The sequence below is a fragment of the Erythrolamprus reginae genome, chromosome 1, assembly GCF_031021105.1.
Source record: "Erythrolamprus reginae isolate rEryReg1 chromosome 1, rEryReg1.hap1, whole genome shotgun sequence".
Lineage (NCBI taxonomy): Eukaryota > Metazoa > Chordata > Lepidosauria > Squamata > Dipsadidae > Erythrolamprus > Erythrolamprus reginae.
In genome coordinates, this window is record NC_091950.1 from 17,832,480 (window position 1) to 17,852,374 (window position 19,895).

Genomic DNA, 19,895 nt, shown 5'->3' on the forward strand with positions numbered 1-19,895 from the left:
AGCGAGTTAGCTCTCTAGTAAATGTGTAAACATTTCCCAGGCAATTTGGTGTGCGTGTGTGGGTCACATCCTTAATCCAGTCCAGACCTTGTGGAAGAGCAGGACAGGGCAGGACTGAGTCAGCCTCCTTGCCACACTAGGAGAACAGAGACCTGTCCTTTCTCAGGACACAAAAGGGCCCTTGCCTCCCTCCGTGCCAAATGTGTTTTTGTTCAAAAGTTGTTTTTTTTAAAAGACAGGCGATTACAGAACGAGTCTCGTTAGAAGGGAAGGTGGAAATTGCGTGTGAGTTTCTCTCTGTTGAAGGTAATGGAGTTGCGTAATGGAAAAAGATCGGGAGATGTGGAGAGAGACCTGACCAATACGATCGCCAACAGTCGGACACGACTGAATGAATAACATCAGCATCCTCAATGGGAAAAGCGGGATGGGATGGGACCTGCCTTGTTGGATCTTGATAAAAGTCCAGCTAGTTCAGGGGTGTCAAACTCAAGGCTCGCGGGCCAGATCCGGCCCGCAGGGTGCTTAGATCTGGCCCGGAAACAGCGAAGGTGTCTTTGCCAGGGAGAATGGATCTGCCCCCCACCCACTCTGTGTTCGCTAGCAGAAGGCTAGCAAAGCAAACTAAGAGCAAAACAAAAGGATAAATAGCTCCCCTTTTGCAATGAAGGATGCAAGAAGGGATGGGAAAGAGAAAGAGAGAGAAAGAAAAGGGGAAGATGGAAAAGAGGGCAAGGAAGGAAAAACAAGAGGGGTAGGAAGGAGAAAGGAGAATAAAGAGGCAAGGAAAAAGAAGAAAATGAGTGAATGAATGAATAAATAAATGCAGGCAGGCAGGAAGGCAGGCAGGAAGGAAGGAAGGAAGGAGGGAGGGAGGGAAGGAAGGAAGGAAGGACAGGGAGAGAAGAAAGGAAAGAAAGAAGAAGGAAGGGAGGGAGAGAAGGAAGGAAGGAAGGAAAGAAGAAGAGAAGAAGGATGAAGGGAGGGAAGGAAGGAGGGAGGGAAGGAAGGAAGGACATGGAGAGAAGGGAGGACAGGAAAAGAAGGGAGGAAGGAAAGAAGGAGAGAAGAAGGAGGGAGGGAAGGGAGGGATAGAAGGAAGGAAGGAAGGAAGGAAGGAAGGAAGGAAGGAAGGAAGGAAGGAAGGAAGGAAGGAAGGAAGGAAGAAGCTTGGTTGTAATGAGAATGAGGGAGGTCTGAGAAAAATCTTGTCTTAGCACTTGGCCACCACAGGTGCCGACAAGAGTGATATCGAGCTGGCCACATCCACCATGGCCACACCCACCCACACCCATCCACACCCACCCACACCCAGACCTCCAAGATCAAACACAACCCTGATGAGGCCCTCAATGAAATCAAGTTTGACAGCCATGAGCTAGTTCCACATTTGGCTACCTACAGAAATCCCCCCAACATCAGGAAGCCTGTTGCTGTGCTTGGAGGCTCTACCATGCGAGAACTTCTGTAAAATGACTCTTAACCTTCAGAGTGTTAACATAAGATATGTTCACCTATACTTTTATATCTTTTCTTCTATTCTTTTCTTTATTTATATTACTACATATCTATTCTCTTCAATGTGTATTATGTATTGGACTAAATAAATAAATAAAATAAATATGATATATAAGATAAGGAGAGACAATTGGACAGGGGGCGAAAGGCACACTAGTGCACTTATGTATGCCTCTTACTGACCTCTTAGGAACCTGGAGAGGTCAATCGTGGATAGTCTAAGGGAGAAATGTTGGGGGTTAGGGGTTAACACTACTGAGTCTGGTAATGAGTTCCACACTTCAACAACTCAATTGCTAAAGTCATATTTTTTACTGTCAAGTTTGGAGCGGTTAATATTAAGTTTGAATCTGTGTTGTTGCAGTTGAAGCTGAATTAGTCATTGACAGGTAGAACGTTGCAGCATATGATCTTGTGGGCAATACTTAGATCATGTTTTAGGCGTCGTAGTTCTAAGCTTTCAAGACCCAGGATTGTAAGTCTAGTTTCATAGAGTATTCTGTTTCTGATTACTGAACATCCAAAATATACTCTTTAATTCTATGTATATATGCCACATGTGTACGTACATATTACACACAGGCACACAAAAATATACACTATCTACTCTATAAAGTGTATGTACACACACACAGAGCTCCCAGGTCCCGTCGACTAAACAATGTCATCTGGCAGGACCCAGGGGAAGAGCCTTCTCTGTGGTGGCTCTGACCCTCTGGAACCAGCTCCCCCCAGAGATTAGGATTGCCCCCACCCTCCTTGCCTTTCAGAAACTCCTTAAAACCCACCTCTGCTGTCAGGCATGGGGGAATTGAAAACTCTCCCCCTTGCCCAGGTCGTTTTTGTGTATGATTCGATTGTGTGCTTGTTTTTTTATATATTGGGGTTCTTTTGGATTTTTTAACTTGAAACCGTAATTTAGATTGTGAAATATTAGATTTGTTACTATGTTTTGTTTACCATTGTTGTGAGTCGCCCCGAGTTTATAGAGAGGGGCGGCATATAAATCCAATAAATCTAATCTAATCTTCTAAAATTGTACAGATTCAACCTCATTTACTGCGATAGGAAAAACATACCCAGAGCCCAGAAGGGAAAAAAAGAATAAAAACCCCACATTTTTCCATTGGTTCTGCGTAACTGACCGTACTCCTAGGAGCCCATCAGTGCTGCAGATTTTATGTTGGACAAAGCAGGAGTGGAAAGTCGAACGGGCAGCCACCTCCTCACATCCATCCACCCTCCCCAAAGCCCCGCCAGCCCTTGTGTCGCTGCCCAGTGTTTGTCCTGGCACGGGGGTCTGCCCGTCTGTTTTTCCAGTTAGCTAGCTGGCAGGCAGAGGCTCCAGCCAAGAGTGGGGAGAAAAAAAGGAATGTGTGGTGTTGCATAAGAGGCAGGCAGACACACCAGGGACCAGAAAAGGTCATCACCGGCCATCGGAGAGTCCTTCGGGCAAATCCATGAGGCCGACAATTATTATTATTATGTCAATACAACACAGCAGGCGAGATCACTATGCTGGATTTCGTATTTCATCACCAGTCGGGCGCTTCCCAAGCACCTAGGACTGTGTGATGTAGCGGCGAATTATGTTTGCCGATCCCAGTAAAGGGGCCTTTTGCAATTGACAGATGGAGATTTTGTCAATTCCGATGGTTTTCAAATGTCCGCTGAGATTCTTTGGTACTGTGTCCAGCGTGCCAAGTACCACTGGGACCACTTTCACTGGCTTATGCCACAGTCGTTGCAGCTCGATTTTTAGATCTTCGTATTTCACTAATTTCTATTATTATTATTATTATTTATTTATTTATTTATTTATTTTATTTTATTTTATTTATTTATTTATTTATTGGATTTGTATGCCGCCCCTCTCCGAAGACTCTGGGTGGCTAACAACAGTAATAAAACAATGTACAATAATAATCCAATAAATACTAAAAATGATTAAAAAACCCATTAATATAAAAAACCAAACATACATACAGACATACCACATATGAAATTGTAAAGGCCCAGGGGGAAAGAGCATCTCAATTCCCCCATGCCTTTTATTATTATTATTATTATTATTATTATTAATAATAATAATAATAATAATTAATTAAATTTGTATGCCGCCCCTCTCCGTAGACTCAGGGCGGCTCACAGCAGGAATTTTCGTGGTCAAAGGTAAACTGCTCCTGCCTGTGGAGGTTCCATTTAGTACATACATCAGGGCTACTTGGCAACTTTAAGACTTGTGGACTTCAACTCCCAGAATTCCTCAGCCAGCTTTGAAGTCCCCAAGGCGTAAAGTTGCCAAGGTTGGAGAGACCCCTGGGCATAAAAGAAGGAAGGGTTAACACACGAAATAAGGCAGTTCACATGTCACTATGCTACAAAAAGAAAACTTTAACCCAAACTTTAACCCAACCGAGCCTTTCTCAACTTTCAGCGGTGTGGACTCCAACTCCCAGAATTCTCCAGCTAGCATTGTCAAACCATGCAGAATGCAGCTGTGTCAGTGGTCATGGGTCTTCCTAGATATACCCATGTCTCTCCAACACTCCACAGACTGCACTGGTTGCAAATTGGTTTCCGGACACAATTCAAAGTGTTGTTAATGACCTATAAAGCCCTACATGGCATCGGGCCCGATTACTTGCGTGACCGCCTTCTGCCACATAAATCCCAGCACCTGGTTAGGTCCCACAGAGTTGGCCTTCTCTAGGTCCCATCAAGTCCCATCATTTAAATATGTTAAAGGGTTAAATAAGGTTCGGGAGGGAAGTGTTTTTAATAGGAAAGTGAACACAAGAACAAGGGGACACAATCTGAAGTTAGTTGGGGGAAAGATCAGAAGCAACGTGAGAAAATATTATTTTACTGAAAGAGTAGTAGATCCTTGGAACAAACTTCCAGCAGACGTGGTTGGTAAATCCACAGTAACTGAATTTAAACATGCCTGGGATAAACATATATTATCCATCCTAAGATAAAACACAGGAAATAGTATAAGGGCAGACTAGATGGACCATGAGGTCTTTTTCTGCCGTCAGTCTTCTATGTTTCTATGTTTCTAAGACAATGTCGTTTGGCGGGGCCTAGGGGAAGAGCCTTTTCTGTGGGGGCCCCGGGCCTCTGGAATCAGCTCCTCCCAGAGATTTGTACTGCTCCATCCTTCTTGCCTTCTGCAAGAGTCTTAAGGCTCACCTATGTCACCAGGCCTGGGGAAATTAGATCTTGCCTCTCTGACCAATAAATGTGATGCATGATGTGATTGGGTTTTTATTTGTACTTTTTAAATATATTAAATTTGTCCTGTACCCTATGTTTTTATACTTATTCTGTGAGCCACCCCGAGTTTTTGGAGAAGGGCGGCATACAAATCTAATAAATTGAGTTGAATTGAATTGAATTCTGGAAGTTGAAGTTAAGACTCTGTTTTATGAGAATCCGGCAAACCACTCACTTCAACCCACAAGTTCAATGCTTTGCCCATGTGGCTGTTGCAATATTTGCCCCAAGTGAATTCCCAGCAAGCAATTTTTGAGGACGGGGTGGGGGGGGGTTTAATTTAAAAACACACCAAGTTTCTGTTTGGCTTCCATTGCAAAGGAAAATTAAGGTATTTGCAAAGAAAAGAGTAGCCTTCGTCCTTCTTACCTGCTGTTTTAACAGCTCTCTGATTTCTCTCAGCGCCTTATTGGTTTCCTTCATCTCCGTTAGCATCTGGGGCGAGAGGTCGCCTCCTAGAACAGAGGAGAAAAACAATAAGTAGGTTAAAAAGCAGCTTTGGGAAGCTACGTGGCTCTTCTCGAGACTTCCCGCCTCATTTCTGCATATTTTCATAGCCTGAAGGGTTGGAAGTTTATCCATTGCAACCAATGGATAAAATTGAATGGGTCCAAAGATGGGCTACAAGAATGGTGGAAGGTCTGAAGCATAAAACGTATCAGGAAAGACTTCATGAACTCAATCTGTATAGTCTGGAGGACAGAAGGGAAAGGGGGGACATGATCGAAACATTTAAATATGTTAAAGGGTTAAATAAGGTTCAGGAGGGAAGTGTTTTTAATAGGAAAGTGAACACAAGAACAAGGGGACACAATCTGAAGTTAGTTGGGGGAAAGATCAAAAGCAACGTGAGAAAATATTATTTTACTGAAAGAGTAGTAGATCCTTGGAACAAACTTCCAGCAGACGTGGTTGGTAAATCCACAGTAACTGAATTTAAACATGCCTGGGATAAACATAGATCCATCCTAAGATAAAATACAAAAAATAATATAAGGGCAGACTAGATGGATCATGAGGTCTTTTTCTGCCGTCAGTCTTCTATGTTTCTAATTAATTAATTATAACTATCAGGAAATTTCTCCTCAGTTCCTCTACTTCCCCGTCTTCCATTTTAGTAAGAAGGTAGAGGGAGAAGTTGGAGATAGAAGGAAGGGAGTGTAAAGAACCGAAGAAAAACAGACGGATAAATAACAGCATAAAATAGGTGCAAAACAGGATATTGACTTATGACTGATTGAATAAAAATGTATAATCATGTTTGCTACTGACATATTTTAAGGCAGTGTTTCCCAACCTTGGCAACTTGAAGATATTTGGGCTTCAACTCCCAGAATTCCCCAGCCAGCAAATGCTGTCTCGGGAATTCTGGGAGTTGAAGTCCAGATATCTTCAAGTTGCCAAAGTTGGGAAACACTGTTTTAAGGAATATACGTTTATGTATGTATGGAGAGTATGGAGAATTTTTTTTTAAAAAACTGGGGAAATAAATCCTTCTGCCTAGTCCAGGTCCTTGGAAAGGACTCAAAAAGTGGACAAAAATGCCAAATCCAGTCCAAACATCTGGCCGACTTTGCAAAGAACCATAACGATAACAGTCAAGAAAAATTGTTGGGAACAGAGAGTTGAAAAAATATTTTTTAAAAAATAATCAGGTTGAAATATTGAGGGATTTTCAAATACCAATTGATCAAGTTTGGTCTCATAGCACACCAGGTTTAACTGCAGTTGGAAGGAAGAAAGTTGAATGATTATTGTGGCATAAGCAGAAGAGGATAGAACAGAAGATAAAGAATTATTAGGGGACTGGAGACTAAAACATATGAAGAACAATTGCACGAACTGGGCATGGCTAGTTTAATGAAAAGAAGGACCAAGGGAGGCATGATAGCAGTGTTCAGGGGTTGCCACAAAGAAGGAGTAAACCTATTCTCCAAAGCACCTGAGGGTAGAACAAGAAGCAATGGGTGGAAACTAATCAAAGACAGAAGCAACTCAGAACTAAGGAGAAATTTCCTGACAGTTAGAACAATTAATCCGTGGAACAGTTTGCCTCCAGAGGTTGTGAATGCTCCAACACTGGAAGTTTTTAAGAAGATGTTGACTGAAGCAGTGTAGGGCTTTCCTGCCTAAGCAGGAGGTTGGACTAGAAGACCTCCAAGATCCCTTCCAACTCTGGTGTTGTCGTTTGTTTGAATTAGAGAAGTTTGCAAAGTTATCAAGATCCGAAAATCAACATGAAAAGATTATGACATAAACCAGCCATGGTAGTCACCGCAGGGCTTATTAGCACATTTGATGCCATGCCAAAATTTAGAAAATAATCAATACTGTTGACAGGACTTCCTTTGTTTTTTTTCCTTGAAGACAAAATTTTCATTGGTAATTACAAAAGGCCCCACACTGCCTGGATCCTCTCATAAACTACACTGATACGTTACAACATTATTATTAGAAACATAGAAACATAGAAGACTGACGGCAGAAAAAGACCTCATGGTCCATCAAGTCTGCCCTTATACTATTTTCTGTATTTTATCTTAGGATGGATATATGTTTATCCCAGGCATGGAAGTTTGTTCCAAGCATCTACAACTCTTTCAGTGAGATAATATTTTCTCATGTTAGAAACATAGAAGTCTGACGGCAGAAAAAGACCTCATGGTCCATCTAGTCTGCCCTTATACTATTTCCTGTATTTTATCTTAGGATGGATATATGTTTATCCCAGGCATGTTTCAATTCAGTTACTGTGGATTTATCTACCACGTGTGCTGGAAGTTTGTTCCAAGGATCATCTAGTCCAACCATCCCCCCCCCCCCGCCCGCTCAACACCGTTTCAGACAAAGGGCAATCCAATCTCCTCTCGAAAGTCTCAAGCGTTGGAGCTGTCACAACCTTCTGTTCCACTTCTCATGCAAGAAGATTCTTCAGTTCAGTCCAATTTGCTTCTTGGATGAGAAGCGAAAGGTCTTCAAGGGAAAAAAACAAAGGAAGTCCAGTTGCTTTTTGAAACAAAAGCACTTTTTGGACAACCAAGATTTGGTTGACTGAGAATCTCCATAGACATTTGGAAGGGGTGAATTTTTCAACTCCAGTCAACTTCAAGGAGTTAGAACCATAGAAATATAGAAGATAATTCTATACTATCTTCTATAGGACTATAGAAGACAGTCATACAGACGGCAGAAAAAGACCTCATGATTCACCTACTCTGCCCTTATACCACTGTATTTCTTGTATTTTATCTTAGGATGGATATGTGTTTATCCTAGGCATGTTTAAATTCAGCTTCTGTGAATTTACCAACCATGTCTGGTAGAAGTTTGTTCCAAGCATCTACTCCTCTTTCAGTAAAATAATATTTTCTCCCGTTGCTTCTGATCTTTCCCCCAACTAACCGCAGATTGTGTCCCCTGGTTCTTGTGTTCACTTTCCTTTTAAAAACACTTCCCTCCTGGACCTTATTGAACCCTTTAACATATTTAAATGTTTCGATCATGTCCCCCCTTTTCCTTCTGTCCTCCAGACTATACAGATTGAGTTCATGAAGTCTTTCCTGATACGTTTTATGCTTAAGACCTTCCACCATTTTTGTAGCCCGTCTTTGGACCCGTTCAATTTTGTCAATAATAATAATAATAATAATAATAATAATAATAATAATAATAATCAGAATGATAATCAGAATGATAATAATAATAATAATAATAATAATAATAATAATAATAATAAGAATAAGAATAAGAATAAGAATAAGAATAAGAATAAGAATAAGAATAAGAATAAGAATAAGAATAAGAATAAGAATAAGAATAAGAATAAGAATAAGAATAAGAATAAGAATAAGAATAAGAATAAGAATAAGAATAAGAATAAGAATAAGAATAAGAATAAGAATTTATTAGATTTGTATGCTACCCCTCTCCGAGGACTCGGGGTGGCTCTCAACATAACAATAATACAGTACAAATACAAATACAATATCAAAAAGTTAAAAAACTAATTTAAAAATACATTGTCATAGCAATCATCGACTACACAGTCATACACATTCAGAGAAGGAATAAGATAACGAGGAGAGGAGCAATATTTTTAATTAGCTTTCCATTTCTGGATTAATTTCCTAAATTTTTGTAGGTACGTGAGTTGTTCTTCTTGTCTGCGACAAATCTCTCAAATACTGGGCAGTTACTCTCCTTAATCCTTCTCTTCGATAAGAGCGAGACATTCTTAACTAAGGAAGGGACCTAAGAGGTCTTCTAGTCCAACCCCCTGCTTAGGCAGGAAACCCTACACCCTTTCAGACAAATGGTTATCCAACATCTTCTTAAAAACTTCCAGTGTTGGAGCATTCACAACTTCTGGAGGCAAGTTGTTCCACTGATCAATTATTCTAACCGTCAAGAAATTCCTCTTTAGTTCTAAATTGCTTTTAGTTTTAAGTCAATTTGAAATTGTTTTCTAAAATTAAGCTCTGGAAGGGACCTCAGAGGTTTTCTAATCCAACCCCTTGCTCAAGGAAGAGACCTATGCCATCTTGGGATCTACCGGTAGTCTGTTTTTGAAAGCCTCCAGTGATATCCACAATTCCAGGAAGCAAAACTGTCCCATTGATTAATTGTCCTGACTGTCAAATTTTTTTTTTCCAGGTTGGATTCTAATTAACAAACTTCTTCCCATTATTTCTTAACTCGTCCTCTGCTTTGGACAATCATTTGATCCCTTCTTCTTGTCTGCGACAAATCTCTCAAATACTGGGCAGTTACTCCCCTTAATGGGAGAGTGGGTCTTCCTCCGGGTCCGTCAACCAAACAATGTCGCTTGGCAGGACCCAGAGGAAGAGCCTTCTCTGTGGCGGCCCCGGCCCTCTGGAACCAACTCCCCCCAGAGATTAGAATTGCCCCCACCCTCCTTGCCTTTCGAAAGCTGCTTAAAACCCACCTCTGCCGCCAGGCATGGGGGAACTGAGATACACTTCCCCCTAGGCCTTTACAATTTTATGCATGGTATGTCTGTCTGTATGATTGGTTTTTATATAGAAACATAGAAACATAGAAGTCTGACGGCAGAAAAAGACCTCATGGTCCATCTAGTCTGCCCTTATACTATTTTCTGTATTTTATCTTAGGATGGATATATGTTTATCCCAGGCATGTTTAAATTCAGTTACTGTGGATTTATCTACCACGTCTGCTGGAAGTTTGTTCCAAGGATCTACTACTCTTTCAGTAAAATAATATTTTCTCATGTTGCTTTTGATCTTTTCCCCAACTAACTTCAGATTGTGTCCCCTTGTTCTTGTGTTCACTTTCCTATTAAAAACACTTCCCTCCTGGACCTTATTTAACCCTTTAATATATTTAAATGTTTCGATCATGTCCCCCCCTTTTCCTTCTGTCCTCCAGACTATACAGATTGAGTTCATTAAGTCTTTCCTGATAGGTTTTATGCTTAAGACCTTCCACCATTCTTGTAGCCCGTCTTTGGACCCGTTCAATTTTGTCAATATCTTTTTGTAGGTGAGGTCTCCAGAACTGAACACAGTATTCCAAATGTGGTCTCACCAGCATTCTAGATAGCGGGATCATAATCTCCCTCTTCCTGCTTGTTATATCTCTAGCTATGCAGCCAAGCATCCTACTTGCTTTCCCTACCGCCTGACTGCACTGTTCACCCATTTTGAGACTGTCAGAAATCACGACCCCTAAATCCTTCTCTTCTGAAGTTTTTGGTAACACAGAACTGCCAATACAATACTCAGATTGAGGATTCCTTTTCCCCAAGTGCATCATTTACATTATATAATGGGTTTTTAACTGTTTTTAGTATTGGATTTTGTTACATACTGTTTTATTGCTGTTGTTAGCCGCCCCGAGTCTGCGGAGAGGGGCGACATACAAATTCAATAAATAAATCAATACATTAATTAATCCTTCTCTTCGATAAGAGCTAGACATCCTTAACAAGGGGTTGGACTAGAAGACCTCCGCAGCCCCTTCCCAACCCTGCGATTCTACATTCTGTCGTTGAATTCTACTTACCTCTCCCACCAGGCATTTGACCTGATGCATAAGAGACGGAGGCCAGCACGCAAACAAGAACTCCGATGTGCCTCATGTTCAGAGCTTATTGAAACTTAAGGATGGCCCTGCACCTTTTTAAATATTCTCTCCACCATCCACCGCCCCCCTCTTGCGCTTAAAAAAAAACGAAACAGATTTGGAATCCGTAAACCTGAATATTTCACCTCTGCTGCCCCCGTCGAGCGATTTGTGGTTTGCTATTTATGAAGCCGCATTCCACTCAACTGAAGTTTTCTTGCTTCTGATGAAGGAGACGTCATTTCTGGCTCATGGGGGGTTTTATTTGGAGGGGGGCAAGAGAGAGAGAGAGAGACAGAGAATTAGTTAGAAAAATAAACAGAATGAGAAAAGCATTAGGAAAACTGGCCTGCATTGATTACATGCAATACAGGGAAGAGAGGGCGGGAAGGAATGATGTATAGCATTGCAATTCAATCCCAGACAGACATTAAAAAAACCCTCTTTTCTGAATTACAGCAGAATTTTTAAATATAAGTTTTTCCTCCATAGCAACCCTCAGGACAATCCTCAACATTTTCCTCCCCAAATAACCTCGCACGCTCTCTGTTCTTCGTCTGCTGTTTCAGGATGGGCTGAACAGAACAGAATAATAATGAGTTGGGAGGGACCTTGGAGGTCTTCTAGTCTAACTCTCTGCTCAGGCAGAAAACCCTATACTACTTTGGACATGGTTATTGTTCTGTCGGGCTCTCTAGTAGACTCCTCCCGAAAATTCAAAGGTACAAATTTCAGACACACACACGTTTGAAAATTCAAAACAATGTTCTTTATAATGAAAATTCAAATAAACTAAGCCCTCTTTTTGTATAGCAAAGAGCACTCGTCTCCAAACAAACTGGTAATTGGGTACAAGTCCCTTATCAGTTCTGTGATACTTAGCTTGCAGCTTTGAGGCAATTCACAGTCCTTCTTTCACAAAGTGAAACACACTTTGCTCTGGTTTAGATTCAAAGCGGAGAAAAATCACCACACAAAGGTCGAAGTCAGCAAGACAGGCACGAAACACAACGATCAGATAATCTTCCACAATGGCCAAACCCACAGGCTGCTATTTATAGCAGCCTCACTAATGACCACAGCCCCACCCAACCATAGGTGGCCTTATTTTCTTTGATAATAATCTCTCAGTTGTTGTTGCCTATGCATCGCTCTCCGCATACGTGGCTGTATCATTAACTCTTGTTCTGAATCCAAGGAGGAGCTAGATAATTGATCTCCTTCTGAGCTGTCTGCCACACTCTCCTCCTCCCTGTCACTCATGTCTTCTTGGTCAGAGGAGCCTTCATCATCAGATTCCACTGAGGGCAAAACAGGCCTGCAGCATGTGGATGTCTCCCCCACATCCACAGTCCTTGGGGCAGGAGCTGGGCCAGAGCTAACCACAACAGGTTATCTAACATCTTAAAAAATTCCAGTGCTGCAGCATTCACAACTTCTGGAGGCAAGCTGTTTCACTGGTTAATTGTTCTAACTGTCAGGAAATTTATCCTTAATCCTAAATTGCTTCTCTCCCTGATTAGTTTCCACCCATTGCTTCTTGTTCTGCCCTCAGGTGCTTTGGACAATAGGTTGACTCCCTCTTCTTTGTGGCAACCCCTGAGATATTGGAAGACTGCTATCAGGTCTCCCCTGGTCCTTCTTTTCATTAAACTAGATGTACCCAGTTCTTGCAACCGTTCTTCATATGTTTTATCCTCCAGTCCCCTAATCATCTTTGTTGCTCTTCTCTGCACTTTTTCTAGAGTCTCAACATCCTTTTTACATGGTAGTGACCAAACCTGAATGCAGTATTCCATGTGTGGCCTTACCAAGGCTTTATAAAGGGGTATTAACACTTCACGTGATCTTGATTCTATTCTTCTGTTAATGCAGCCAAGAACTGCAATGGCTTTTTTGGCAGCTGCTACACAACGCTGGCTCATACTTAAGTGATTGGCTATTAGGACTCCTGGATCCCCCTCACAGTTACTACTGTTCTAAAGTGACCAGATTATTTAATTGCCGGGGGGGGGGGGGAGAACTTTACCTTAGCATTAGTATAGTGCTAGGGTGGGGCTTCTACCGCCGGAGAGGTGCGCGCTCAGTCGCTTCTAAAACCCACCGATCTCTCTCTCTCTCGTTGTTGGGCATGCACAAAGGAACCCGTATCCTATCCCTCCAAAAAAGTTCTGGGAGAAAAAGGGGGGGGAAGTGGGGAGAGCAGGCTCCCCCCTATGCTTCCCCCCACTTGGTATGCTCTAACATTAAGAATATAAGAACCTAAGAAGAGCCATGCTGAATCAGGCCAAAGCCCATCGAGTTCAGCATTCTGTGTCACACAGTGGCCCAACAATTGTCCATGGGGATCTTGAGTAGAATAGAATAGAATAGAATAGAATTGAATTGAATTGAATTGAATTTTATTGGCCAAGTGTGATTAGACACACAAGGAATTTGTCTTGGTGCAGATGCTCTCAGCGTACGTAAAAGAAAAAGAGACATTTGTCAAGAATCATGTGGTACAACACAATGATTGTCATAGGGGTCAAATAAGCAATGAAGAAACAATCAATATTAATAAAAATCTTAGGATACAAGCAACAAGTTACAGTCATACAGTCCTAAGTGGGAGGAAAAGGATGATAGGAATGATGAGAAAAACTAGTAGAAATAGAAGTGCAGATTTAGTAAAAAGTCCGACAGTGTTGAGGGAATTATTTGTTTAACAGTTCTGGAAAAAACTGTTCTTGTGTCCCAGTTGTCTTGGTGTGCAGTGCTCTGTAGCGATGTTTTGAGGGTAGGAGTTGAAACAGTTTGTGTCCAGGATGTGAGGGGTCAGTCGATATTTTCCCCGCCCTCTTTTTGACTCGTGCAGTATACAGGTCCTCAACGGAAGGCAGATTGGCAGCAATTGTTTTTTCTGCAGTTCTGATTCTCCTCTGAAATTTGTGTCGGTCCTGTTGAGTAGAAAGAGAAGGCAAGACCCTCCCTTTCCCTTGACCCCCAACAAATGGGACCCAAGGGAAGCCTGCCTGCCTCAACCAACATAGAGGCGGCACGTGGACATCCGTTTCAATAACCACCTATGATACATTTGGCATCCATGAATCTGTCTAATATTCCCCTGTCCCCACTCAACTCACCTCCTCTGCCTCCCCTTAGGTCGATTCTTTGGCTTTAAACTCCCCACAAGTTTTTTTACACCAGCACCAACTCGGAACAGCCAAGATGCATGCGCGGAATATTATTACTATTATTATTTATTATTATTTATTAGATTTGTATGCCGCCCATCTCCGAAGACTCGGGGCGGCTCACAACAGTGATACAAAAACAATATAACAGTGAGACAAATCTAATATTAACATAAAACATATCTAAAACCCCAACAATTTAAAAACCATACAACACATGCATACCAAACATAAAATATAAAAGCCTGGGGAGGATGTCTCAGTTCCCCCATGCCTGGCGATAAAGGTGGGTCTTGATTAAGGAGGGTGGGGGCTGTTCTAATCTCTGGGGGGAGTTGATTCCAGAGGGCCGGGGCCGCCACAGAGAAGGCTCTTCCCCTGGGGCCCGCCAAACAACATTGTTTGGTCGACGGGACCCGGAGAAGGCCAACTCTGTGGGACCTTATCTGCCGCTGGGATTCGTGCGGTAGAAGGCGGTTCCAGATGTAATAACTGGGGCGACTGCTTTATTCTCCCCTTCCCCACTTGCCAGGCGATCCCTTCAAGCATGTCACCTCCCAGCAAGCAGCTCACTATGGATGAAGAGCTGGTCTTTCTGGTTCCAGCCGGCAATCTCCAGCCAGTGTTCAAGTTGCTGACTGGTATTTCTTTAAAAAAATCAGGACTTTTTGAAATTTTGCGGGACACGGGATAAATTGCTCCAAAGCGGGACTGTCCCACCAAAAGGGGGACATCTGGTCACCTTATACAGTGATACCTCGTCTTACAAACCCCTCATCATACAAACCTTTCGAGATACAAACCCGGGGTTTAAGATTTTTTCGCCTCTTCTTCCAAACTATTTTCACCTTACAAACCCAAGCTACCACCACTGGGATGTCCCGCCTCTGGTCTTCTGTTGCCAGCGAAGCGCCCGTTTTTGCGCTGCTAGGATTCCCCTGAGGCTCCCCTCCATGGGAAACACCACCTCCAGACTTCCATGTTTCTGCGAGGCTGCAGGGGAATCCCAGCAGCACAAAAATGGGCGCTTCGCTGGCAACGGAAGTCTGGAGGTGGGGTTTCCCAGCAAGGAGAGCCTCAGCGAAATCGCAGCATCACAAAAACATGGAAGTCCGGAGGTGGGGTTTTGATGACTTCCGTGTTTTTGCGATGCTGCAATTTTGCTGAGGCTCCCCTCGCTGGGAAACGCCACCTCCAGACTTCCGTTGCCAGCGAAGCATCTGTTTTTGCACTGCTGGGATTCCCCTGCAGCATCACAAAAACATGGAAGTCCGGAAGTGGGGTTTCCCATGGAGGGGAGCTTCAGGGGAAACCCAGCAGTGCAAAAACGGGCGCTTCGGCTGGCAAAAGGGGTGAATTTTGGGCTTGCACGTATTAATCGCTTTTCCATTGATTCCTATGAGAAACATTGTTTCATCTTACAAACTTTTCACCTTACAAACCTCGTCCTGGAACCAATTAAGTTCGTAAGACGAGGTATCACTGTACTATTGAGCGAGGTACCACTTATATCATGCATTGGTTTTTCTTGCCTAAACGTAGAACTTTTTTCACCATTGAATTTCATTTTATTAGATAGCGCCCAATGTTCAAGTCTGTCAAGATTCCTCTTAAACTTATCTTCTGGGGTATTGGCTATTCCTGCCAGTTTGGTGATCTCTCCCATTAAACTGTCTTCGTCTTCTCAACCTGGACTTCAACTCCCAGAATTTCCCAGCCAGCTATGGAGAGTTGAAGTCCACCCAGCTTTAATCTGCCAAGATTGAAAAACATGGCTCTAAAGAATATAAACATCTCTTGCTTGTCTTCAATCAGAACTAAGTTGAGGTTTTTTGGTTTTTTAAATATACATTTTTATATATTTTTAAATTTTTTATATATATAAATATATTACTTATTAAAAGGATGCAAAATAATTAATTGGGTTTACTAATTCGGTTCATTAAAGTGTTGAATTCGTAATTTTATTAGTTGGGGGGTTTTTTTGCTTTCTTTTTCCCCTTGAATTTGATATTAGAAGTATTCGGGGGGTTTATTTAGGTTCACTTTTCCTATTTTTATTTTTAAAGGGCATTTCCTATTTAAAAATGTTTTTTTTGAACTATACATTTAAATTGAGTCGGGGGAGATATGGAGAAAATTAGAAATAATAGAGCCTTAGGGATTAGATGTGTTTAAAATTAGAAACATCTTAAAAGATGTATTAGTTAATAGCGTTTTAATTTTATATAAGAAATCTGAGTAGCCATTTTTGTTCAGATGTTAAAAGCAATGGAGGTAGTATTGGATTTGTATTTGTATACTGTAATTTAAAAAATTTATTAATTGTATTGTAACTCGATGTGGATGGTATTTTAAATTACATTTGTGATTGGAGAGAAAAATAAAAAAAATCTTTGCCAAAAAAAAGAACTACCGGTAAGTTGGTCAGATTAACAAAGACTGGACTGGAATAAAGAACGGCAATTTATGGAATATCTTCTTAACAGATCCTGCGTAGAAAGGATCTTTTATTTTGGTAATTCTGTGGGTCATGAAATCATTATCTTCCTCAAACTGCATCTTTGGACTGAAAAGCAAATGAACAATTTTGGATGTTAAACCAGGAAAATTCAGCGAGGCCAACGGGCTTCCTTATTTAATCATCAAATTTATATGGCTGTCCATGGACAAGCCACTCACTTTTTAATTCATTATTATTATTATTATTATTATTATTATTATTAATAATAATAATAATAACCAACAGACGATCCAAAGTGCAGACTCTGTAAAGAAACAGATGAAACAATCGATCACATACTCAGCTGCTGCAAAAAGATCGCACAGACTGACTACAAGCATAGACATGATGCTGTGGCACAGATGATCCACTGGAACTTGTGCCGGAACTACCATTTCCCAGTGGCAAAGAACATAAGCCCGAAAAAGTGGTTGAAAATGAACAAGCAAAACTACTGTGGGACTTCCGACTTCAGACTGACCGAATTCTGAAGCATAACAAGCGATTATAAAGTCACTTGCTTTGCAAGAGAAGAGAAGAGAAGTATTATAAATTTGGGAAAAAAATCTAACAAGTAAAAAAATAGTGTCGTATTTTTCAAGGTTCGTGACACAAACACTCCTCACTGGATTATTTCCCTGAACCTTCGCATTAGATCTTTTCCTGTCCAGAATGAACACTCATTACCCACCATTCCTCATCAAGCAAATCCTCAAATTCCTTCTGAAATCCTTACGCATGACTGCAAGTCAAACTTCTGCCACAAATTCCAGCCAGCTCCCTGTCTTTCTCCAGAATTAGCAGGTGATCATTCTGGACCGTTTCTCTTTGGCGATTGTTTTGTCAAGACTTAACACTGACTGTTTTATCAATGGTTTTACTGTCCTTCAGGTTCCAAGATCTCATGAGATACAAGGGGGGGGGGGAACGCTGAACGGAGTAATTTATTATTTACCCAGGGATGTCAAAGAAATCAACTACAGATGCCTTGTAGCTGAAATGCCTGAAATTTGCTGGTGCCTCTCCTTAATCCTAATATTTTACAACAAAAATATTGCACCATAACACAAACATAAATAACAATAGCTCTTAGACTTCTTTACTGCTTCGCAAGGTTTTTACAGCCCTCCAGTGAAGGGCTGCAAAATTTTTTACTACCCCACTGTTGACGTGGGGTAGTAAAAATTTTCACTGGCTTATGCCAGAGTCGTTGTAGCTTTATTATTATTATTATTATTATTATTATTATTATTATTATTATTAATTGTATGTGTATGTACACACACGCACACGCATGCACAGCTCTTCTAAAATTATACACATTCAACCTCATTTACTGCGATAGGAAAAACATATCCAGAGCCCAGAAGGGGGAAAAAAGAAAAAAAATCAATTTATTTTTAACGGTTCTGTGTATCTGACCGTACCCGTAGGAGCCCATCACTGGGTCAGGGCTGAAATTCAAAACTTTTCCCTAATGGTTCTGTGGGTGTGGCTTGGTGGGCATGATTTGGTGAGTATAGCAGGGGAAGGATACTGCAAAATCCCCATTCCCTCCTTACTCTGGGGCCAGCCACAGGTGGTATTTGCTGGTTCTCCAAACTATTTTTATTTATTTTATTTATTTATTTATTTTGTCCAATGCACAATAATACACAATGAAGGTAATAGAGGACACCTTCTGTTGTGGTTAGCTCTGGCCCTGCTCCTGCCCCAAGGACTGTGGATGTGGGGGAGACATCCACATGCTGCAGGCCTGTTTTGCCCCCGGTGGAATCTGCTGTTGAAGGCTCCTCTGACCAAGAAGACATGAGTGACAGGGAGGAGGAGAGTGTGGCAGACAGCTCAGAAGGAGATCAATTATCTAGCTCCTCCTTGGATTCGGAACAAGAGTTAATGATACAGCCACGCATGCGGAAAGCGATGCATAGGCAGCAACAACTGAGAGATTATTATCAAAGAAAATGAGGCCACCTGTGGTTGGGTGGGGCTGTGGTGATTAGTGAGGCTGCTATAAATAGCAGCCTGTGAGTTTGGCCATTGTGGAGGATTATCTGATTGTTGTGTTTCGTGACTGCTTTACTGACTTTGACTTTTTGTGTGCTGATTTTTCCCCGCTTTGAAACTAAACCAGAGCAAAGTGTGTGTCACTTTGTGAAAGAAGGACTGTGAATTGCCTTACAGCTGCAAGCTAAGTATCACAGAACTGACAAGGGACTTGTACAAATTACCTGTTTGTTTGGAGACGAGTGCTCTTTGCTATACCAAAAGAGGGCTTAGGTTAAGTGAATTTTCATTATAAAGAACATTGTTTTGAATTTTCAAACGTGTGTGTGTCTGACATTTGTACCTGTGAATTGTTGGGAGGATTCTACACAGAGAGCCCGACAGAACACCTACGAGGGAATAGAATTAGAGAAAGAATAGAAGAGAGAGGATAGGATAAAATAATCAATGAGAGAATAGAAGAAAGATATAGGGATAGAAGAGAAGATATATGGGATATAGGAGAGACAATAGGACTACTCGAAACTTCCGCTACCAGAGCTTGCTGGATTTCACCTCTGGTGTTGGTGCCGCATGGAATTGCATTGGCTGTTTTGCAGGGGTGGGCAGTGGGGGTAGTGAAAATGGAGCTCCACCCCAGAGCACCCATTTTGCACTGAAAGATGTTGAAAGAAAATGCAGGGCATCCTGCATAAGCCATGCCCACAGTGTGATAGTAAACATTTTAATGTTATTATTTTTTATTATTTAGATTTGTATGCCGCCCCTCTCCGCAGACTCGGGGCGGCTCACAGCAAGAAACAACAAATCATGACAAATATAAATAAATTTAAAATATTTAAAAAAGATTTAAAAAGAACCCCATTTACTAACAAACACACACACAAACATACCATGCATAAATTGTACATGCCCGGGGGGAGGTGTTTCAGTTCCCCCATGCCTGACGGCAAAGGTGGGTTTTAAGGAGTTTACGGAAGGCAGGGAGAGTAGGGGCAGTTCTGATCTCTGGGGGGAGTTGCTTCCAGAGAGTCGGGGCCGCCACAGAGAAGGCTCTTCCCCTGGGGCCCGCCAAACGACATTGTTTAGTTGACGGGACCCGGAGAAGGCCCACTCTGTGGGACCTAATCGGTCGCTGGGATTCGTGCGGCAGAAGGCGGTCTCGGAGATATTGAATTGTGACCGGAAATTGATCGGCAGCCAATGCAGACTGCGGAGTGTTGGTGAAACATGGGCATATCTAGGTAAGCCCATGACTGCTCTCACAGCTGCATTCTGCACGATCTGAAGTTTCTGAACACTTTTCA

General features: G+C 41.8%; 1 protein-coding gene across 3 annotated transcripts in view; it reads right to left on the bottom strand.

Moving 5' to 3' along the window:
• COMP (cartilage oligomeric matrix protein) overlaps window positions 1–19,895 on the bottom strand; it is an 81,850-nt gene that overhangs the window by 53,466 nt on the left and 8,489 nt on the right. The window contains exons 2-3 of one of the 3 annotated variants that reach the window (XM_070745755.1): window positions 11,049–11,146; window positions 5,167–5,252 (exon numbers count right to left, since the gene is read on the bottom strand). In XM_070745755.1, coding sequence (XP_070601856.1) covers window positions 5,167–5,232 — 66 coding nt within the window. In that variant the 5' untranslated portion in view covers window positions 5,233–5,252; window positions 11,049–11,146. Of the gene's footprint in view, window positions 1–5,166; window positions 5,253–10,842; window positions 10,935–11,035; window positions 11,147–19,895 lie in introns of those variants that run through there. The other 2 variants (XM_070745746.1, XM_070745737.1) reach the window with 2 other exon arrangements.